This window comes from Eurytemora carolleeae, unplaced genomic scaffold (assembly GCF_000591075.1).
Source record: "Eurytemora carolleeae unplaced genomic scaffold, Eaff_2.0 scaffold748, whole genome shotgun sequence".
NCBI classification, from domain to species: Eukaryota; Metazoa; Arthropoda; class Copepoda; order Calanoida; family Temoridae; genus Eurytemora; species Eurytemora carolleeae.
Window position 1 is genome coordinate 151,322 of NW_019397592.1, and position 24,610 is coordinate 175,931.

The window sequence follows — 24,610 nt, forward strand, 5'->3', positions numbered from 1 at the left end:
TAATAATAATAATAATAATAATAATAATAATAATAATAATAATAATAATAATAATAACAATAATAATAATAATAATAATAATAATAATAATAATGTAATACCTGGTATCTAGGTTGACCAGGGACTTCAACGCCTAGAAGTCTAGGACTGTCTGGTTTCATATTAGGACGAATAACAATACTCTCCGCTAGTATAAGATAAATAAAATTAGGTGAATAAGCACGTTTAATATTTTAATGGGAAATTATCCATAGCAAACACTCCCTTTAGCTTTGTAAACATACGTAGAAGTTAAAGGGACGGTTATAAACGTGATGATATCGATATTGCCATCTAGCGATTTCTTCCTTTTTTTTAGCAGAATTTATTCCCAAAACACTTTTGAGAAAAGCCATAAGTGAAAATAATCATTTTTTTCACCTTTTCAGACTTGTGTTTAATTAAAGTGTTTATAATACATGCCACGAACATAAATAATATAAATATAAATACACACAAAAAAATATTTTACCTAATAGTGTAACAAACTTGCTGTACGCCAAGGTTTCTACTATTGATATTTGATAGTATGTATCAACCTAAAATTTGAAAATTTGATTTTTTTAAAATTTTGGATTTACAACTTTGTGCTTCGATTAGCGTTGAATTTTGTCATGTTTTGAATTTGACACATTTGATAAATTTTCCCTTCGCAATTTAATAATGACAATTGTGATGAATTTGCGAATTTGTTTAAAACAGAAAATTATTGTAAATTAAAATACAACCTCACAACTTTCAATTCGAAGTAAAGCAATCATAAATTTTAAAACCATTAATTTTTAGATCAACCATAATGGTCTTGGGTAATTAGGGCCTAAAGAAACATATTTGAGCAGTAAGATAGGCTTATCAGAATCATAAATTCAAAACTTGTGGCATCATGCTTAATTTTTATTGCAATTTTTTTAATTTTGGGTCTTATAATACACTTTAAAATGTGTAAACAATCCTTTAAAACCAGAAAACCATAACCGAATCACAACAGTACCCTTGAAAACTCAATCTAATCAATAATGTGGAAGATATTTTCGTTTCTCTATCTGGAAACGTGTTTAACTTTGATAATGGCTACAAAATGGATTTTATACATAGAAGCCACAGTTGAAAAAAATCAGTTTTCAAAATTATAATTATGGATTTATGATTCAGACAAAGCTTAAGTGTACCGTTGTAAATAAGACATGCCACTTTAAAAAATGGTGGTTCACTCGAAATTACATTTACAGAATACACACTTTTTACAAACCTGAATAATTAGAAACTATACTAAGGGTGACTATTATTTATCATACAAATGTCTGCAAAAAATGTCTATTTCAACCTTAATCAATATAACGTAATAAATTACCAAATGAAACATGTTCTAAAAGTAATTACTTGATCAACCTGAGGCATAGTTTATCATTTGGATATATTTAAGGCAAACATTATGTAGCCTTCATTTTATGATAAATAATGAAGTTATTCTGAATAAACATAATTAAAAAAGTTTTTAACCTTTTACATTTAAAAAATAATAAAATTTGTTCTTATAGTCGTTGGAGCTATCCTAAAGAAACTTAGATACTATTAAAAACACTATAATCCTATTAAGATACTATTAAAAACACTATAATCCTATTTAGATACTATTAAAAACACTATAATCCTATTCAGTTACCACCTCGAGTATCCGTCCTACTGCTATATAAAGCCAAACTTCTATAAAAAGTCGCAATAATATATGATTTGACCTCAGTAACTTATTTAAATTTTTTTTAGCCCCGGACAATTTATAAAGTTACAAAGCACTTGTTTTTAGCTCCAGTTTTTAAGAAGTAATTGGCAAAATTCTATCGATGATTGCTTAAGATCTTTTATATATCACTGTGATGCTATTACAACTCTGAAAGATAGTCACCAATTTTTTAGACAGCCTCGACTTTAAAGTGTCGCAACGCCTTGGTTTATCATTTTACCAACTTATTTTAACTATTTTTAGCCCCAGATATGTACATTTAAAATAGTTGCACAGCACTTGTTCTTAACTTTAATTTTTAGGAAGTAATTGGCAAAACTCTGCCGGCCCTATTAGTTGTAGATATATCTAGTAATCTACCTCTTTCTGTATTTTATGAATATCACTGACTGCTAAACCATTTAGTAGATTCATCAGGACAACAGTCATCAGGAATACAAACATAATAAACAGAAGGTAGCCCAACCAATGTCTGCACAGGATTAAATTGTTAGAACGCTTGATCTCGATATCCAATGTGGACACTTTTAAGTTTGATGATCACAACACAATCCAATGAGATTTCCAAATAATGTGAATAAACACAACCTTTGAAAAACTTTTGATCTTAAACTATTGTACACATAATTGCACAAAAATAAATCCAACCTGCCCATGAAATTAAAGCATTACCAATCATTTAGAAAATACACAAAATATGCTTGCAAATTAATTTACATGCATTCTACAACATATAAAAAGCTATAGCAATTAAGAAATCTGGAAACAACATTTCCATTGCTTTAAAGGAAGTGACCGGCAATGTATGGTAGTTGAACTGAGAATGTAGTATTGTGGACAGTATTTTTAGTATTCATTTGAGACATATAAAATGTTTTGATACATTTTTTGACGTTGTTATTTAATAATTGATTATCATATTGTAACTACACAAATGGATAATTTCAAAAGTCAACTTTGCGCTCAAACTCAGTAATTATACATTATTTAAACGTTTTATTTGTCTCAAATGAATCCTAACAAATCTTCTCCACAATACTACATTCTCAGTTCAACTACCATACATTAAACGAATTAAGTTCCTGCCACAAACTCTAATAAAATCAAATTTTTTAATCCCTATATTTTTTTAACCCGATGTCGTAGATTTTTGATATTTCAAAACTAAATTAAATCAAATTGCCTAAGTTTGACATATCAAAGGTTTACACGATCGGGTTGCAAAGATATAGGGATTAACAAAATTTAGCTATTTGCTTTTATTTCTTAGCATAACAAGTTTTCAGAGAATGTTGTAAATTGTTCATGAAGTGAGAATGTAATCTAATCTATAGGCTTTTTATACTATTTCATATTACTTTTCAGACTACTGTAAATAAAGTAATAAAAGAATCATCATTTTAACCCCCCCCCCCTCACCACCTCCGTAAAAAAATCACAAAAGTAAGATTTTGATTTAATCTAATAAATAATCCTTCCTTATTGGGAAATCATTGTAGTTAAATTCTCCAGTGAACATAACCACAGTCTAAAAATATAATTTCAAATTAGTCAAAATTGTCACGAACTTATTTTTTGGGAAAATTCAGATATTTTTTTTTATTCTTTCGTTTACATTTTTCTAAGCAACACCTTAACAAAAGTTGCAGTTATTTTCAAACATATCCGTTCGTTCTTTTTTCCATAGATGTTTTTTTGTTCGTTGACGTAATCATCCGTAAATAATGCCTAACCGATTTTTAAATAAAATCTACCCCTTAGATATAATAATCGGAATAATCGTTCCGCATAGTTTTTTTTTATCAAGTTTGAGAAGCATTTAGGAAGTAGATTTAATATAGATTTGGTTAAGAAGAAAGGTTTCGCAGTTTATTTTAAACGATTAAAAATTCTTAACAGCTTTAGAAAAGTTTTCGATAGACCTTTACGGGTCCAAATTGAAATGAATCTATAATAAAAAATATAATGTTAATCATTGTAAATATTTATAATAAATCTAATCTACTATCAAATACTGGCAAATCTCCAAAAATAGTTTTTATTTGATATTTTTGCAAACGTGAAGTATGTTATCAAATATTCAAGGGGTGGAGGTGGGGCTGGTCACATTCTCATTTTTTGAAATCGTTCGTTGTGCATTCATAAACGAGGGCCTTCAGCTGGATCGTTCGTTCTGCATTCATTAACGAGAGCCTTCAGCTGGATCGTTTGTTCCGCATTCATTAACGAGGGCCTTCAGCTGGATCATTCGTTCTGCATTCATTAACGAGGGCCTTCAGCTGGATCGTTCGTTCTGCATTCATTAACGAGAGCCTTCAGCTGGATCGTTTGTTCCGCATTTATTAACGAGGGCCTTCAGCTGGATCGTTCGTTCTGAATTCATTAACGAGAGCCTTCAGCTGGATCATTTGTTCCGCATTCATTAACGAGGGCCTTCAGCTGAATCGTTCGTTCCGCATTCATAAACGAGGGCCTTCAGCTGGATCGTTCGTTCTGAATTTATTAACGAGAGCCTTCAGCTGGATCGTTTATTCCGCATTCATTAACGAGGGCCTTCAGCTGGATCGTTCGTTCCGCATTCATTAACAAGGGCCTTCAGATGGATCGTTTGTTCCATATTCATTAACGAGGGCCGTCAGCTGGATCGCTCGTTCCGCATTCATTAACGAGGGCCTTCAGCTGGATCGTTTGTTCCGCCTTCATTAACGAGGGCCTTCAGCTGGATCGTTCGTTCCACATTCATTAACGAGGGCCTTCAGCTGGATCGTTTGTTCCGCATTCATTAACGAGAGCCTTCAGCTGGATCGTTTGTTCCGCATTCATTAACAAGGGCCTTCAGCTGGATCGTTCATTCCGCATTTATTAACGATGGCCTTCAGATGGATCTTTCGTTCTTCCAAATAGTTCTATTTGTTGTGTTAATGATCGAAAATGGTTTTAGACGTTTTTAACGATTTTTTTCGTTAACCATATAATTGTTAACGATATATTTGTTAACGATAGTTGAATGTTAACGATAGTTGATTGTTAACAATAGTTGATTGTTAACAATAGTTGATTGTTAACGATAGTTGATATTTTATGATGTAAGATTGTTGAAAATGGTCCACTAGGGTGGGATGAAAGTATAAGGTATAGGGTGTACCACAGACCGGAAATTTCCTGGTAAGATTATTATTATACATTATCATTATCATTATTTCTGTTATCATTAACCGGAAATCCCGTCTGTTCCCTTAAAAAAAAACGACCGTTCACCGTTAACGATGCCAAGCCCTAGATGAAGGTAGTTGTGAATAGAGAAGAATGTCCCAAAAACTCTGATTACCTTAACCAAGGCATATCCCAGATTCCCAAACTGATCATCAGCATTTTCTTCACAAGCAGTTGTATCAGTGGAGTTAGCGCTAACAATACATGGCTCAGCACTATATACCAAACTGAAACTAAACAGCAAACAATAAAAAACATGAATTAAACAAAAATAGTAAACAAGCAAAAAGTTAACAAACAAACATTGTAAAAAACAGTAGTACACAACAAATAGTAAACAATGCATATATGTACTTACAAACAAATAATAGCCAAACAAATTTTAGCTAACAAATAGTAAAATAAAAAAACTACTTGTAGTAAACAAAAATAAATAAACAAACAAGATGTAAACAAATAATTAGCAAACAATTGGTAAAAAAAAACATTTATGTAACAAAGAACCAATTAAACAAACATAAAAAGTAAAAACAAAAAAACAGTTGTAAAATACACTTTGGTAAACAAAGAAACAGAAAACAATAAATACTAAAAAATAAATAACAAACAAATAAATTGCAAACATTGAATAATGCAAAAAAATATGATATACGACAATTCTAAACTTACAAATTGTATACATTGAATACGTAACAAATAAGATTTAAACCAATAGTAAACTAACAAATAGTTAACAAACAAACAATAAACAAACAAATGGTAAACAAAGAAATAGTAAACAAATAAATAATAAGCAAAAAATTAGTAAACGGACAAATAGTAAGATTATAATTAACAAACAGAGAGTAAACAAAAAAGCAAACCTGCAAAATCAATTAACAAACAGTTTTAACAAAAATGATAGTACAATGATCACCTAACCTGAAAGCGAAGGAAACCAAGAATGCAAAGTAGGAGAGTAAGATAAAGGTATAGGTCCTAAAAAATCAGAAAGTAAGATGACGGTATATGTCCTTTTCAAAAGTGATTTGCGGATTTATACCGACGACATAATGAAGGAAATTGTTAGACACTTATTTAAATAGGAAAAAAAGCTATATCTTTCCTGATTGTTATTCAGACAAAAGTTTAAAGAACACTGTGAATCAGATATGTCACTCTATAAATGGAGAATAATGTACTTGTAACTACATCTTATACAGCTCGATCCTTAATGAATGAAAAAATATATATATTTATTCTTTTTAACTAGCAAATTAAGCTCCATTTAAGATCAATTTTAACCAATTTTGAAAAAAACATATTTGGCCCCTAATTGGCCAAATTTGGAAAATATTCATTTCTTGAACACATTACGTAAACCAAATTTACTTGCAATTAACACGTTTTTGCAACTAAAAACTAAATATGAACTACATCACAATGTTTAAATTGTGTTTTCAGATAATAAAGTCTCGACTTTTAATAAAAATTTCATGCATTACATAATTATCATAATAATATTACATAAAATTACATGATATTACATAATAACAAAGTTTTTCGCTAGAAATATCAAATTGAAGATATTCTATTCTATACAAAAACTTCTCAGATCACCATTTTTAAATTTATGAATCAAAACAAAATCACCGAGTTCTTCAATCTAAATTTATGGCAAATCGTTCCTGGGGTTCATGCGTTTTGATCGGACATACAAACAAACAGAGAAATAGATAGAGATTAGTGATTACTACTTTATATAGAAGAATGGTGGTATACCTGAGTACAGTGGAGAACATGTTTACGTAAAGAGGTATTGGAGTATTGGGCACTATTCTTACAAGCAGTAAATACACCTAAAATAAGATGGATTCATCTTTAAGGAATCTTATAGTTTTTTTAAAGTAGTTACACACGTCCAGAAGCCTCTGGTATAATCAGGGTTCACCCACGTGCTTATCTATATAATAAAACATGACATTCGTATATATATATAGCCGACCGAATGGGCTAAATTTTATTTTAGTGTGGACACTCATGGGTGGTCAAGGGGTGTTATAGGCTAAAAAAAATGTTCTCAGTATTTTTATTATTTTTCCACAGGCAACGCCGAGCCCTTCAGCTAGTCTCAATATTTATTCAATAATAGTAGTTATGATTAAAAACACAAAAGATTTCAATCTTAATTGCAATTATTTTAGTTTACTTTAAAAAAGGAAGTCTCACACCACCGTAGTTTTGATATAAGTAATATATATAATTATAAGTACGTGAGTGAACCCTGATTATACCAGATGCTTCTGGACGTGCGAAACTATTTTGAAACAATCTATAAGATTTGAATTTCTTATAAACAAGCAAATATTATCGTTTCAGAATTTTTATATCTCCGGTAATATAAAATGCACAAAAAGAGCAGAAAAGTTTTTCAAAAAGAACCATACTTATAAGAGTAAGTTGAGGGATGAATGCTGACGCTGTATTAAGTATTTAAAAGTTTAAGTACCGTCTTCTAATGTTTTTCGTTGGAGATTCTGTAGTTCTAAATAATTTAATGAAATGGCAACACATATTTGCCAAAAGTAAAAATAAGTACTTTTCACCATTTTTTTGAACGTACTTTTTTAACTTTTTTATAGCCTCCCTTGCACCCTAACCATGCAAATTAGAGGTTTGACAAGTTGGACTAGGGACATGGTCACTGCACTCACCTATCTCAACGCGGTATTGAGTTAACTATGTTTAATTTAATTTTTTTTAATTAGGTTAATGGGCTTAAGAACCGTATAAATCTAGTTTAAACTTTTCAAATAAATTTAAATTATTAAAATTTCTAAAGTTTCTACTCCAGAATTGATCTCAGTGATGCTGTAAAGTGGTGGTAGGCGGATGGGAATTTAATAATCTTTTGGTAAACTTTAATACTCTATACCTTAATAAATTACACTCTTCACTTTAATTTAACAAGTAGCTCGTATGGCATCAGAATAAATGACTATTGTCAAAAGGGGTGTGAATAAGTATTCATGAAAATAAATATCCCTGTTCAAGAATCATACCGGGGAAGCGTGAATGTATGTATATAATTCTATTAGTAGAATAAAGCCAAGTCGAGCTTTCCCGTCAGATTGGTTTCCTGAAGAATACATCGCCTAGGGAGATAGCGGGACATTGGTTGAATAACCCAAGATAACGGGGAATATAACGGGAATATCCAACATGCAGCAGGGAAGGACGGTAGATCTGTACAAGATCTCCGACCACACCGGGCAGTCTATCAGCTAATAATTCGCCGGAGAGGCGAATATTCAAATATGTGTCCTCAGTATTAATAAGTTTACCAATTCGTATTGTTTCATTATGTTTTATGAATGTAAATAAATGTTTGGTGTGCAATATTACTATAAATATATATAATAATACGCATTATAGTTCTGATATAAACTATTCCTGTATGAATACAAGGAATATGAATGCAATTATAAATGCTATTTTAGTCCTATATCTGATATAAACTATTCCTGCATGAATACAAGTAATGTGAATGCTATTATAAATGCTATTGAAGGCCTATATCTGATATAAACAATTCCTGCATGAATACAAGGAATTAATGTGAATGCTATTATAAATGCTATTGTAGGTCTATATCTGATATAAACTATTCCTGTATGAATACAAGGAATATGAATGCTATTTTAAATGCTATTGTATGTCTATNCCAGTTTTCACCCTAACTCGGTGAAAACTGGGATTCAAAAAGTCGAGTTTAAGTCGAGTTTATGCACCCAGATTTCACCCAGTTGGTGACTGGAATTCAAAAGTGGAGTTAAAGTCGAGTTTAAGTGGAGTTTTGAAGTGGAGTTTAGAACAACTAGTTGACATCTAGTTGTAACATCCACTTCTGTTTTCTGGGCTGTATAGGGTATATCTGATTTAAACTATACCTGCATCAATACAAGGAATATGAATGCTATTATAAATGGTTCTGTATTGGGTATATCTGATATAAACTATACCTGCATGAAAACAAATACCATGAATGCTACTTAATGCTTCTGTATAGGTCTATATCTGATATAAACTATACCTGCATGAATGCTAGCAGGAAAGTGAATGCTGCTAAATGCTTCTGTAGATATGGATATGATATGAACCATATATCTGGTAGAAGGGAGAGAAGAACTAGAACCAGAACACACCATTCAATCATATTTTCATAGTAGTGAAAATACCTGAAACAAACATCGTCCTTTACAAAAATTTGCAAACCTTTTTAGTGCTTAATTTCAGAATCAGGACACGTAAAGTGAAATTGTATTAATTAATATTAAAACAAAATTTCCAGGAAGTATTTTTAACATAGGAATATCTAGTTTAAAGTTAACAACATAATTTTAGGAATATTTCACATTTTTAGTTTAAAGTTAATAACATAATTTTAGGAATATTTCACATTTTTAGTTCGTGGTATTTCGAAATTCTATCGTTAGATTTTCTATTCAACGAACAAATGTTAGGATTTGTACTAACAGCCTGTGAGATAAAGGGTGTCCCATGAAACATGATTCTTGAAACAATAATCACAAAATTCTGTTTGTCCTGGTATTTCCAAATTGTGGTCTGCATTTTTGTGCTGTCAATTTTACCGAAGTTATTGAAAATATAGTTCAAATTTCAATTTATTGATAAAAACCGAGATTGTCGAATTCGGAAAAAAAATTTGTGATTATTACCTCTAGAATCATGAAATTAGGTTTAAAAATAAAATGCTGTAACTTATTTAAAAAATCAATCGTTTGGTACTCTCACGTTTCGTGGGACACTCTGTAGTATTTATCACCTTTTCCTCAATCTAACAAGCTGGACGATCTCCCTCGCCATCAAGAAGATCGTAAAGATCGCAACCAGGATCGTACTAATCGTGATCGAATAATCCAACTGTGTTACATAGTATACCTCCACTGTAGTTGATAGTTTCTACACAATAAAAACATTAACATTTACAAGAACTGGAACGACCAATAGGACTGTCGTTGAAATTGACTCTACATCTGTTGAGTGGGAGGTACGATTCACAACCGTACCCAGCAAACTAACTGAAAATTGATTATTGCGCAAATTTACACAGAAAAATCCGCCAAAAATTTGAGGATGATTCAATATGGCCACTTTCAGAGCAAAATTTAAAAGCTAAAGCTTTTGATAGGAAAAGGGACGCGAAGTGAATGTGATTTAAATAGAGGTTAATTTGGGATGAGATCTAACTAATCCTTTTATTGTTAGAATTATTACTAAAATTCTATATTCCATTAATATTATTTTTCATTTTCATTTTTCATTTTCATAAACAGAAACTATGGTGTATCAGAAAACATCTAAATCAGAATTCCTTAAGTGAATTATAAAGATGGACTCTACTTCAAAATTAATCAAAATGTTTCAACATCATTGTATCAAAAGTCGAGTACTTTGTAGTCTTTATAAAATTTTCTAATCCTTATCTATTTGCAACCTGATGGTGTAAAATTTTGATATTTCAAACTTAGATTATTGATCTAACAAAATTCAAAGTTTAAAATATCTAGGTTGTATGACATGACGTTGCTTAGATAGGGACAGGTTGCTAAATATGCGGCAAAGGCTCACTTACTTTACGCATTTTCTAAAATAATAACATGCCAAATTTTTATCTGGGTTCATGTGAGTTGTCAAAAAAATGTAGGCCTGATTGGTTCAGCCCTACTGACGTTTATTGGATACAAACACACAAACCGCCAAGCAAAGAATTTTACTTAGATGTACGTAGGTAAACTAAAATAAGTGTATAACCATGGGAAGGAAAAATCAAAAATCTTGCTAATTTGACTTTTACTCTTTGTAAAGAAGTGTGAATCTTCAGCGAAGAAAATAAGAATTTCTTCTTTTTTACTTATTTTTTATGATTGATGGATATTCAACACTTTTTAATATTTATTTTTGTTTATCTTAAATCAAGCGTACATTTCTTGTAAATGGGATATTTAAATCAAATCAAATCGCCATTTGTTTTACAGCTGACATTACTAGGGTTGTCTAAATCAGAAATTTTGAATTGGTGATTCAGGATTTGAGCCAACAAGCATATTTTAAGAAGTTAGTTCAGCAACCTCTCTCCAATTCAAAACACTTGGTCCCAGAAAATACTTTTAATGTAAAATACTTACACTTTTCAGTTTGTTAAACCGCTCTCCGAAGAAAACGTAGAGTATGAGAATATATAGCAAATAAACCAGAAAATCTAAAAAAAGAGATATTTAAGATTTTAAAAATAAGCTTTATTATTTTTTTAAAAAGTTTCAGAAAAGAAATGGCAGCATAAATAAATAATTTTCAAATATTGAAAGGAGAAAAATAAAATTGACATTATATTTATTTTTATCTATAATTCAATTTTTAGGTTTTTATTGGACAACAATATTTTTAAATTATTCTTTCAATTAAATTGAAACGTAATTTCAAATGACATTCCCGTTACAGAATGACACACCCCGGGGCCAAGACTAACCTGAGTGAGAAGTATTCGGTTTCTTTTATTTGAAATCAATCTTTAACTTACGGATTTGTTTCTTCAATACTCTTTCATTCAAAACAAATGCCGACAAAAAAGTATTTAAGAAAAAAGGCTAAAATATTATTTTGTTTAATGGGTCAAATTGTGATCAAAAGTCACAACTTTCTGAAATATTGACAGAATCCTTAAATCCACGTGTCGACCTAGAAAAACTTCCACGTACAACTAATCAAAAGGTTTCAAGGTGCACCGTTGTGAATCGGGCATGTCCCCTTTTTAATGTAAGGTCGCTTTTAATTTCGCTTACAGTCTCTTTAATAGAATATATTTCTTGTATTTTACTCATGTCCTTTTAGAGAAAGAAATGTTTGTATTGGAAAAGGTTCCTTTTATGTTTTCAATACTACGACTTATTCAAAATCCTTTTAACAATTTCTTTTCTTATATTCTAATCATTTCTGATTTAACGATTTTAGAAGATTTTACGGTTTCTTCTTTAATGCTCTGGGTTTCGATTTCACTTGAATCCTTGAAAGACCAACGTGCAGATTATTAACTAAATCTTCTGAGCTGAAAACTTTATAATGTAATCCCGATCGGTTAATTAATCTGGAGATTAACAGCAGGAGGATAAAAGCATTATTTTATCTGGAAATTAAGACAAAGAGTGGATCAACCAATTAACCCGATATCCACCATTCAAAAGTTTCTAGCTCTGTTTTCTGAAAACCTAATGTGACTGTGAGCTACTGGTTCATGATACCACTATTTTGTTCTCACGAACACATAGATATCATTAATTTAAAATTCGGTGATTGTGATGGACCAAACCTCTGTAGAGTAAAACAGTAGATGTTAGTTCCACATTTATTGAAAATATATTTCGGTCTAGGTTGACCCTCGTCAGTTCTATCGATATAATAACCATCAAAATCGATAAAAAAATATAAAAAAATGTTTGTTAAAAATCACAAGAACATAAACAAACAAAAAAGATTATTCAAAATAAAAATTTGGGCTGTCAAATGGACATAAGGGAAACGAACTTAGATTATCAGATAGAAAAAAAGATAATTTGCAAATATTCACTTTAAAAAAATGTTTTAAGACAAGTGATGGTGGAAGTCGAACTAATTAACGAACTTTTGTGTAAATCGGGGGGAGGGGGAGGGGGGGGGGCACATGGTTAAAGAAGGGGAATTAAAACCTTTAAAAAAATGGAACAAAAAAAACCCTTTTTTTAAAAGATACTGAATTATAATTAACAATTAAATATAAACTATTTTTTCTGTTCATTTCTCTGAGTTCAGTCATAAAATCTCTGATGTATTTAGATTCTCGTACTTCAAGTGAACTTCTTCATCGTATATTATCGAGAATACCAGACGCCGGGGCAACAAAGTCTTAATTTTTTTTTTTTTAAATGAGATGTCTGTAAAAAGTTATAGGTAAGCGTTTAACCTATTAATTTTCAAAATTTGATTGAAATTTATCAATAATTAAATGCGGTATGATATGACAAATATATCAGCAAATAATTATTTCTCGATTTTGCTTACAGATGTGTCCACTTTTTAAGGATTTTGACATAACTCTTTTATTATCTATGCATTTTTATTAAAAAATAGGATAACAAAAAAAAATCTGAAAACTAAAAATTTTGTTGCCCGGATTAGTTTTTCAATGTAATACAAATATTGTTGACATTGTTATTTCTCAAATTTCAATGTTTTTATTCCGAAACTTTTATGATTCAAACAAAGCTGCTGAAAATCAAAGCTTTTTTAATCTGCACTTTGCGAGGGTTAAAGATCAGCGAAATCGTTCAGGTTTTTTGCTCCCCCCCCCTAGTGAAAAAAATTATCCTTTAGACAAATTCTTGTGTACGTCCCTAAAGGGAACCATTGTGAATCGGGAATGTAACCTTTTAAATATATGGTCATTTGAAATTACGTCTTTAGCCCTTTAAAGTTTTTTTCTCACTTTTTATTAGCTGAAGTTAGCTGAAGTTAGCAGAAGTTAGCTGAAGTTTGCTGAAGTTAACTGAAGTTAGCTGAAGTTAGCTGAAGTTAACTGAAGTTAGCTGAAGTTAGCTGAAGTTAGCTGAAGTTAGCTGAAGTTAGCTGAAGTTAGCTAAAGTTAACTGAAGTTAACTGAAGTTAGCTGAAGTTAGCTGAAGTTAGCTGAAGTTAGCAGAAGTTAACTGAAGTTAGCTGAAGTTAACTGAAGTTAGCTGAAGTTAACTGAAGTTAACTGAAGTTAACTGAAGTTAGCTGAAGTTAGCTGAAGTTATCTGAAGTTAGTTGAAGTTAGTTGAAGTTATCAACACTTTTAGTTCAAAAATTGCGTGGATAACTTTCTCATTTTTGAGCTTATAATACCTATGATATAACCAGTTCTCAGATTGTTTAACTGTAGTTCCAAGAAACTGCTCAGTACAGGGTGCTTCAGTAATTGTCTAAATAAGATGTTTTCGTAAAAAAAGTTAGGTAATTATATATATTTATATATATATATATATATCAGTTGAAACGCAACAATCTTCTTATAACATTTTATTCATAAACAAATTGTTTCATGCTTTTATGCAATCATATATATATATATATATAGACACAGTGTTTCGTCCTATTAGGACTCATCAGTATGGCTCTATTCATATATATAAAGTTTGTTTGTTTGTCTGTTTGGATGTCCGATCATAAGTCAAAAACCTTTTGATCGATTTGCCCAATATTTTGATTGTGGAACTCAGTAGACCCACGGACATGTTCTAAGCTAGGTTTGAGATTCTAAGTTGAGTGGGTTAACTTTTGCATGAAGAAATAGAATCCTAATTTACAACCAAGCACGGGTAAACGGCGCGAGTAACTATGAAAACACCGGGCAACAAGAAAAGGGACATTACGGAAAATGCGGGCAGAACAATATGCATGTCAGGGACAATTTATATTTCTCATAAATATATACAGTGCTCTCAAAAATAAAATGGCAAATAAGACAACCTCTCATAAATATACAGAACTCCCAAAAATAAAATGGTAAATGAAGACAACTTCTTTATAGAAATAGGGATGTTTAAGGATCCTTAGAATACGAAATACAAAATCTTCAAAGAAGACTGAATTCACAAATGTTATGTTTCATGTTTAAAATTGGAGTATTTCTTTAAAACTTGTAAAATTCAACCCCTGTATGGGTATTATGTTCAACATGTGGTCATGAGATGGCAATCTAAAAACCTATCGTAAAAATGTAGCATGTCGTGCCGGGTCAACTTAGGCCTACGTAGCCCACCCTGTGAAATGAGATAAGCAGTCTGTGTAATCTGTGGCTCAGCCCATTAGGGTCCCCGAGAAAGTTTGTTGTACTAAATTAAACTATAATAACATTCATTGTCATTAAACTATTTCGTTACTTTAACGTCCAGGGTATGTTAAAAAAGAATTATGATAATGATGATGAAATGTTTTACCAAAAAAGTTCAATTTCTCTAAAATATAAAAAATATTTTCCCGCCAAAAAGGTAACCGCCAAAAAAGTTCTATGAAAAAATATTTTCGGAAATAATGTCCTACATTTTGGCAATAAAAAAGTCCTGTGGAATAAAAGTCCTTAAAACAAAAAGTCTTTGGAAATAAAGTCCTACTACAATGACACTTTATTTTCTAGGACTTTTTTCTGGGTCCAATATGAATTGATACAAAAATGTCCTCGGAAAAAAAGTCCAATTTTAGTAGAAAATGCATAGGAACAAATCGGATTTTTACAACCATGCAAAAAAAGAGGCAATTGATACAAAAAAACGCTGGATATATTAAATGTGCAGATGCTTAGATAAAAGTCCTTTTTATAAAAACATCTCAGACTTGACCTCATTTTCACAAGACTTATTTCCTGAGACTTTAATGGCAGTCCCATATTATTGTTACTATAATGTCGGACTATACAGGAAAAAAGTTAAAAAGAGCTAATGAAAACATGGACTGGAGATAAAATCCTTTCGACAACTTTTTTCTTATTCTGAGATTTCAAAGTTTCTTATAGAAAGCTTAAGGATTAGCTCTTCTCTAAAATACAAAGAATATATAAAACAAATCTTGAAAACTTTCTTAATCCAGGTTAGAAAAGTAAAATATCTATTTATATATAAGTAAAGTAGTAATCTTTGTTTATTTGTATGTTCGAAGCCCTTGACCGATTTGCCTCAAATTTTGACTAGGTAACTCGACCGAACCAGGGAAGTGTTCTTAGTTAAGTTTAAAAATTCTAAATTGAGTGGGGTAACGTTGAAGGAGGAACTTTAGTTTCCATGCAGAGCTGGGTTCCAAAGCTAGTGCTAAAAAAGATTCGGAACTCCGTAGTTCAAGTAAACACCACCTTAAAGAGACATTGGTCCCATCAACAACGGTCTCATTAATATACCTTTGTAATAAACATGATAAAGATTCTTTATCTGAAAAGGAACAGATTTTTTCAAAAAATCAAAATTTTCGAATCCCAATATCTTTACAACCTGATAGTGTAAACCTTTGATATATTAAACTTAAACAGAATTTATAGTTTGAAATATCAAAGGTCTACACAAGGTTTCAAAGATAAAGGGAGTAAAAATTCAGAGTTTGTGCACAAAAAAAACTTCTTTATAATGTTCAACAAAGAAGAATAAGAAATAGACAGAATCCATCAATTTTAAAGACATTTCTAAGGACATCTTCCATTTTTGTATTTTATGCGCAAAAAAAGGTTTATATTTTTTATTTGTTAATCATGAAATGGAGGATTTATTGAAAAAAACCTTTATGAAGGTTCTCTTATAAAGTTCCAAAGAAAAATATTCTAAAACTTACACAGTAATTAAAGGAACTTTGCCATTATCTAATATCAAAATTATCGAAACTATTAAAAAAAAATTATATTCAAATTACAAACAGAATGTTATGAATGTAAGGTTTTGTGAGTAAATTTTTTTCTCGTAATTAAAAAACAAACATGGATTGAAGAGTTTGAGATCGACATGGTTTAAATTTAGTAATACCTGATTTCAAAAGTCAAATATAATTAAGTCCACAGAGTTTATTTGATGAAAACGATGAAAAAGTGTGTAAGATGTAAGATGTAAGATGTATATGTAATATCCCTGCAAGATGAACAATGATGACGACCAAGCTATATGTTTTTTTTATAGGAATATTTTTGTTCTAACTGAGTACAACCGTTTTCAATCAAAAATGTAAGTGTACTTTTAATAGACCCTTCCTGCAAAGATGGCAATGTCCGATTTACAATCCACCGTTTAAGTGTGAATTATATATTTATGTTTTTGTTTCTTAAAATTGTTAATTTTCGTTTGCAGGATCTTTGCAAAGGTGACTTGCACATTTTTGTTTAAAGGAAGCAACGGACGGAGTCAGAAAAACGACTGTATCTTCCACAGTTTAATCAGATTAAGGTTTCAGTGGTGCCGTTGTAAACTTGTAAATCGGGTATTGTCATCTTTGCATGGTGGCTCACTTAAAATTACGCTTACAGTCCCTTTAGTTACCATATTTATTGGTAGTATATTTTTCTAACAATTTACCTGAAGGTGTCAACATCACCAAAAAATTCCAGACGCTTCGTGTCAATCTTCTTTTTAAACTTCCTATAGGAAGAAAATTACACTTTGTGACATGATTCAATTATTTAAAATGCAATTACAAAATACAAACAATAGAGTTTTCAATTTTCTCAAAATCATAATGTGTAATGTCAATCCCAAGAGAAAACAAAAAACGAGAACATCACTGTAAATCTGCATTAATGATTGGATTAATAAATGAATTTATGAGAATTTATGAAACTATTGTGTAATTTATCATTATTCCTCACTTCATTGTGAATTTCATAATGAACGTAATTATTGTGCTATAAAGTTAAATTAGCTGCACATTATAGCACATGTGCTATAAAGTTTTGATTGGTTACGGAATCTTCTCAAAAAAAATTTAGATATTTCCAAAAAAAAATTTTTTCATTGAAATGAAAATTAAATTTAAATCAACTTTATATTTTAATTTCTGCTTTGTTTTAAAGCTTATTTGATCTAGAAATGACCATTGAAATTATCTATTACACATATTATTTTGGCACGACGTGCTATAAAGTTTTTGGACTTACATTTTCTCTATCTCGAAGGTTCTCGCCTTCTCGATAAAGCGAAAATTTCTGTCCAAAATATTTTTATCACTTCGAACCAAAATAACAGTGTTATAAATAGTTAATTCAAAAATCCCCGCGAAAAATGTTGAACATTTGCACATTTTTTCTCCTACTCCATAAACTCTGAAGTACCAAATTGGAGGTACATTTTCTTCTGATACGTTTATTTGATTTCTTAAATGCCTTTCAAAGTTTGTTGTAAAAAGAGTTGTATTGTAATAAGGAGAAATTAAAATGATTTTAAAATGAAAAAATTTTTCTTGTCAATGCTGAACACTCCATTTAGTTATTAACGGGACTGTAAGCAAAATTTCAAGTGACCCTTAATAAAAAGTTGGCAATGCCCGATTAACAACAGTACCTTGAAACCTTTGGCTTTATCAAATCAATCTAGATTTTAAAGTGTTTGATTTTGGTAATTTCTATAATTTTTATAGTAAAATATGGAAGTCACTTTAAAAAAAAAAAACCATAGGAAATAACAATTGACACAACTTTTAAGGGAACCGTTGTGAATCGAACATTGCCAGATTTTGCATGGAGGGTTAATTAAAATAACGCATATAGTTCCAATCAACTGACTTGAATTATGGAGGGTTAATTAAAATAACGCATAAAGTTCCAATCAACTGACTTGAATTATGAAGGGTTAATTAAAATAACGCATATAGTTCCAATAAACTGACTTGAATTATGAAGGGTTAATTAAAATAACGCATATAGTTCCAATAAACTGACTTGAATTATGAAGGGTTAATTAAAATAACGCATATAGTTCCATTAAACTGACTTGAATTATGGAGAGTTAATTAAAATTACGCATATAGTTCCATTAAACTGACTTGAATTATGGAGGGTTAATTAAAATTACGCATATAGTTCCATTAAACTGACTTGAATAATGGAGGGTTAATTAAAATTACGCATATTATAGTTTCATTAAACTGACTTAAATCAGAAAAGAGTGAAATTCCTTGTTTCTCTTTTCCCTACTCCCTTCTCTACCTCGTCACTCCATGCCTGAAATAAAAACATTTAAATATTTATGAAACTTTATCACTCCTGAGATAGAATTTAAAGAATTTGAGCCGCGGCTTAAATCCGCCAAAACCCGATATAAATTAAGCGCCGGCTTAAACCTTGAAAAATTTGATACAATTGTAAGTGGAACCATTCATATTTAAACCGCGGCTTAAATTTAAACCGCTGCTCAAATTCTTTAAATTCAACCACTGATCATTTCACTTATAGCGGTGCTATAAAACAATCATTGAGTTATAATTCGAATTAAGTGGTATTTTGTAGCATGGTGTAATAAAGTTTAATTGGTTCCCAGATTCTCTCTCAAAAAAATAAGGATATTTCTAGAATAATTTTCAATATTGAGAATAAAGAGGAAAGGTCAAATTTCTGTCAAATTAGTCATAGCATTTAGAGATTGAGTTTGAATTCTAAACGTATCTCCACTGTATCATTCTTTTTCAATTACGTCCCTTACTACAGTAACCACCACCCCCTTCCCTCATTCTAAGGGGTCGTCCGCCTTATCTTGATAATCTAGCTTTCCAAAAACGATAAGGATGTGTTGATAAGACAGGATTACAGGATATAAAAGGAGACCTAATAAAGAATAACTTCAGTTGCACCGAAGCCTCTTAGGAAGAGGGACTAACTCCCTTCTGGTTCGGGAAGGAAGGATCAGGAGGGTAACAATGTGGGGCCAGAGTTTGAAGTCTGAGAGTCCAGAAGCCCAGAGTCACAGAGTCCAGCAGAGCGACCTGATTCAAGAGGGGCAAGAGTCCAGTGCCGAGTGTCCAAAGAAATCAAATCTGTGAGTCCCAGATCCAGTCCTCAAATTCGATCCCCATTATTTGTCGTAGAGATTCTTTGTTCTCTTATACTACTATCAACGCTTGGAACGTAATTGAACATAAAAATACTTCCTCAACTCTTGACCAGAAAACAACACAGTTAAAATAGACAAAATAAAAATTTTAACTTTGATTCTATTTTTTGTTATTAAATGTATTTTTCCTAATTGGTTCTTTTTGTATATAATTGGATTTGTAATATTATAATTACAATTTCTAACAAAGTTTTTTCAAAGCAGTCGAAACTCTCTACCAACGAGGGAATAGTTAAAGCCACACAGATTTAGAGAGCTATTGAAGGTTGAACAATCTCCTCCTATTAAAACAAACCAGAAGTTATGTAACTGTACAGAACTCTATCTACTAGTTTTACTCCCCTAAAAAAAACTTAATAAACTTACAATTGCTTTATCCTCCACTTTGTTTATCTTGAGTTGTGGATCTATATCTGGTTGAGCGAATATGTTAAATAGAATTGTTATTCCAAAATCTTCATCATCAGCATCATCACCAGACGACTACACAACATTATCATCATTAGTATCATAACCAAACTAGACAACATTATCATCATTATTATCATCACCAGACTAGACAACATTATCATCATTAACATCATTACCAGACTAGACAAGATTGTCATCATTAGTACCATCACCAGACTGACAACGTTACCATCATTAATATCATCACCAGACTACACAACATTAGCATCATTAGTAACTTCACCAGACTACACAACATTAGCATCATTAGTAACTTCACCTGACTAGACAACGTTATCATCATTAGCAATATCACCAGACTAGACAACATTATCATCATTAGTACCATCACCAGACTTGACAACATTAGCATCATTATTATCATCACCAGACTAGACAATATTATCATCATTAGTATCATCTCCAGACTAGACAACATTATCATCATTAGTATCATTACCAGACTAGACAACGTTAGGATCATTAGTATCATTACCAGACTACACAACATTATCATCATTAGTATCATCACCAGACTAGACAACATTATCATCATTAGCATCATCTTCAGACTAGACAAGGTTATCATCATTAGTATCATCTCCAGACTAGACAACATTATCATCATTATTATCATCACCAGACTAGACAATATTATCATCATTAGCATCATCATCAGACTAGACAATATTATCATCATTAGTATCATCACCAGATTAGACAACATTATCATCATTGGCATCATTACCAGACTAGACAACATTATCATCATTAGCATCATCACCAGGCTAGACAACAATATTTTATTACAATATCCATTAAGGTAAACATTTGAATGGATGGATCCCTACATTTTTGCAACCTGATGTTGTAAACCTTTGATATTTTAAACTTAGACTATTTAATCTCACAGAATTCAAATTTTGATTTATCTAAGGTCTTCAACAATAGATTGTAAAGATGTAGTGATTAAAAAATCAGAGTTTGTGGCAAAAACTCAAATCTTTTAGTCTGTTATCACATGTTATATAAACTCTATTAAAAAGTTTATACCAGCATACAGTCTTCAAAAAGGAATTCCTCTAAAACTTTTGGATGTATGTTCATAGTACCCTGGGGGTTTCGATCAATTTTAGCACCATTCCTAAAATAAAAAAATCCTAATATAGAAAACTTTCTAAAATGTGAAAGAGACAAAATTTATAAATAATCATTAGAACACCATTTTTACAAATGAAAGTATTTTTACACAAAAAGAAAATATATTTTTAAATGAATAGCTAATTAGGGACACTAATTGTCTGATCAGAAACGGTAAGTACCTTATTAGGAACAGAAATTATCTAATTAGGAACACTAATTACCTAATTAGGAACACTAATTACCTAATTAGGGACAGTAATAACATAATTAGGAACCGAAATTACCTAATTAGGGACTATAATTGTCTAACCAGAAACGGTAAGTACCTTATTTTAAACACTAATTACCTAATTAGGAACACAAATTACCTAATTAGGAAAACAAATTACCTAATTAGGAAAACTAATTACCTAATTAGTTACACTAACTACCTAATTATGATCACTAATTACCTAAAGACTATCAAATTAGGAACATTAACTATCTAAATAGGAAATAGGGACACTAATTACCTAATTAGGGACACAAATTAATGTTTCTCCTAAGCATAGATAGATAAAAACCTCATATGACGTCACTCTCGCCTCTATAATCATTGACGTTATATGAAGATTTTATCTATCATGCTCAGGAATATAGGAGACGACATTTTCCGTACATTGCAGCACATAAAGAGTTACCAACGTTATTATTCAACATTGGATTCTTCTATTCGGTCCTGATGAAGTCATGAGTGGTTCCAAAAAACGTTTGACGACATCAATAAAGCTTTACGTTGATGGATTTATTGGATCCGGATGAATTAAAATAGGAAAGTTCTAGCGTTAATTAATTTTAAGAATATGCGGCATTGTATGTGTAGAGTTTAAATAATAGAATTTTGCTAATGTTTCTGTAGAAAAACATGTTATTTTTTTTTTATTTCTGGCGCGAAATTACGAGGAAAGAATAGAAATACCTAGAGTACGAATTCAATTCTTCAAAAAAATTTTTTTTAACTTTATCAAATTATGAAAATACAGTCCTTAAAGTCCTTAAATTGACAAATTGAAAAGGTTGAACATATAAAAAGGAATTTTGCTAGAAATCGAAATGATTATTGTTAAGATAAAAATGAATATTTTTAATAAGAAGCAACGATTAAGTTATCATAAGAAAATTTTTTTTTGCATGAAAGCCTTATTATTATTTTTGACATTTTTTTAGAAGAAAAATATAAAATCACAATTTCAGATAAAAACATATTTAAAAATTGTTTGTTCCACTTTCACGTCGTTTTTTTTGAACCCCAACTTAAATTTTTCAATAAACTTTTATTGTACTTTAATCATATTTAGTTGGTATAATCATTTCAAACTAAAATTCAGTCCAACCATAGTTTTCCTAGAATTATGTTTAGAATATTCAAAATATTTAATTTCTGGAATAAGTTGTTCACAAGAAATTAACTTGAATTTAATTTAAGTAAAATTAAATTAAAATTAAATTATAAAAATTAGGAATTAGAAAATTAGAAAAATTATGAATATTTCTACATTGTTTAGGGCCAAACTTTTGGGTAAAAAATTTGTTTGGGGGTAAAAAATTGCTTTTGTAATCCAACTTGCACTTTTATAAAACTTACAATAGATCTGAGGTCTGAACTTTTAAATAAGAACTGAACAAAACAAAGTATCTAGTTCACAGCAAAAACTTGTAATCCGTAAAAAAGAGCTGATTTTTAATGTTCAGGTGGGGGGGGGGGAAGAGAATATTTGTCTGCCTCTCATTGGTCGATGTTAATTTTATAAGAAGACAAAGCTCAAAAAAGATATCCAAGAGGGATTAAACCTAATTTATCGCTCTACAAAGTGCTTTAAAAAGAATAAACTGTACAAAAATTAAATTCCGACCTTGTTTTTGTTAACAAACGAAGTTTTTCTTGAACGATAATCGGCTTGGATCGGTTAGAGAAAAAATAACGATTTAAAATAGTTCAAATTAAATTTAAAACGATTGTTGTTTTACTGAACGAAATAATGTTCCCAAATATTTTGAAAAAAAGATAGTATTTTTAATGAACTAAGGTTTTTTTAAAGAACTTTTTAAAAAACGCTATTTTTTACTCAATGAACGATTTTTTCAAACATATTTCTAAAAAACGATCGTATTTTTACTGAAAGATCGTGAAGTGAGAAAATGAACGAAATAAATGAAAATGAACGATAATTTTGTGAACGAACAAATCATTTTTTTTAAATTGAAAAAAAAATGAAAAAATCCGAACGCGTCTTTTTCTACCTCATGGTGACAAATTTATCATCCATGAAATTGGGATACCAGAAAGGGAACTAATTTTTATATTACGACAATATATACAGACTACTGATATTTATATATTCAGGAGTCTGATGATTGACAGCTGTCGAGTGACCAGCCAGAAAGGGAACTAATTTTTATATTACACTGAGATAATACATTTGATTTTAAATGAATTAAAGGGAGTGTAAGCGTATTTTTGAGTGAACCTCCCTTGATAGAGTGGCATGGTCGATTCACAATTGTACCCTTAAAGATTTGTCGTGTCAAGTTTTATATAAATATATCTGCATGTTTGTTTTTGAAAACTGACTTGTGCATTTTTTGATTCAGAAACAAATGAGAAATTAACGGAATTAAGCAGTTTTCAGGCTATTAGTTTTTATGTCCTAGCACTTTCATTTTGACACTATCACCGTGAAATTTTGTGACTTTTAATGAAAAGTAATTAAAGAGTTTTTGTTAAATTTTTTTTTTAGAATTTATAGAGGGTAGGGTAAAGGGCGAAAAAAGTCCGGTCTGTGACTAAAACTACAGATCTAAAAACTATAGTTTAAAAAAGTCCTTGAATAATGAATGTAGAAACATGTGTCACACTTTTATATTTGATTAAACCAAAAAAGATTTTTTTCTCATTTTATTGACCCTATTTTAGGTATTTTTCCCAGCATCCCTAACACCCAAGCCATTAAAGTTATCGGTATAATTTTTTTTCTTTGAGCTGGCCATGAAAAATTAGGCTATGAACATGAATACCCTATACCTATTATCTTTTTTCTAGGAGACCCCCCAGCCTTTATAGGGTTAAGAATCTTCTAATTCCGGGTCACTTACAAATACAATTACAATTACACAGTTCTCTAGACAATTGTATTCTTTTAATCATAAGAAAAGAAATTTTAGATTGTAAAAAAGTTTATGAAATTACAATTTTTAAAATGGAAACATCCACAATTTCCTTTGTATAGAATAATATCTCAAGCGGAAAATGTCAACTTTTGTAATCTTTTGATCTTAAAGTTTTCTTGTCTCTATCTCTCTATCTCTCATTTCTAGATATCGAAAAAGAGAAAATGTTTTCTAA

General features: G+C 30.5%; 1 protein-coding gene across 2 annotated transcripts in view; it reads right to left on the minus strand.

The window, feature by feature from the left end:
- The window catches only part of LOC111715063 (uncharacterized), a 52,106-nt gene that overhangs the window by 4,331 nt on the left and 23,165 nt on the right, over positions 1-24,610 (minus strand). For both annotated transcript variants that reach the window (XM_023490308.1, XM_023490309.1), the window contains exons 14-28: positions 21,139-21,229; positions 20,002-20,118; positions 18,703-18,749; positions 17,110-17,172; positions 13,910-13,986; positions 11,182-11,255; positions 9,819-9,955; positions 9,066-9,210; positions 6,755-6,831; positions 5,915-5,971; positions 5,109-5,226; positions 3,259-3,308; positions 2,141-2,252; positions 512-578; positions 102-187 (exon numbers count right to left, since the gene is read on the minus strand). In XM_023490308.1, the coding sequence (XP_023346076.1) occupies positions 102-187; positions 512-578; positions 2,141-2,252; positions 3,259-3,308; positions 5,109-5,226; positions 5,915-5,971; positions 6,755-6,831; positions 9,066-9,210; positions 9,819-9,955; positions 11,182-11,255; positions 13,910-13,986; positions 17,110-17,172; positions 18,703-18,749; positions 20,002-20,118; positions 21,139-21,229 (1,318 nt within the window). The remainder of the gene's footprint in view (positions 1-101; positions 188-511; positions 579-2,140; positions 2,253-3,258; positions 3,309-5,108; positions 5,227-5,914; positions 5,972-6,754; positions 6,832-9,065; positions 9,211-9,818; positions 9,956-11,181; positions 11,256-13,909; positions 13,987-17,109; positions 17,173-18,702; positions 18,750-20,001; positions 20,119-21,138; positions 21,230-24,610) is intronic.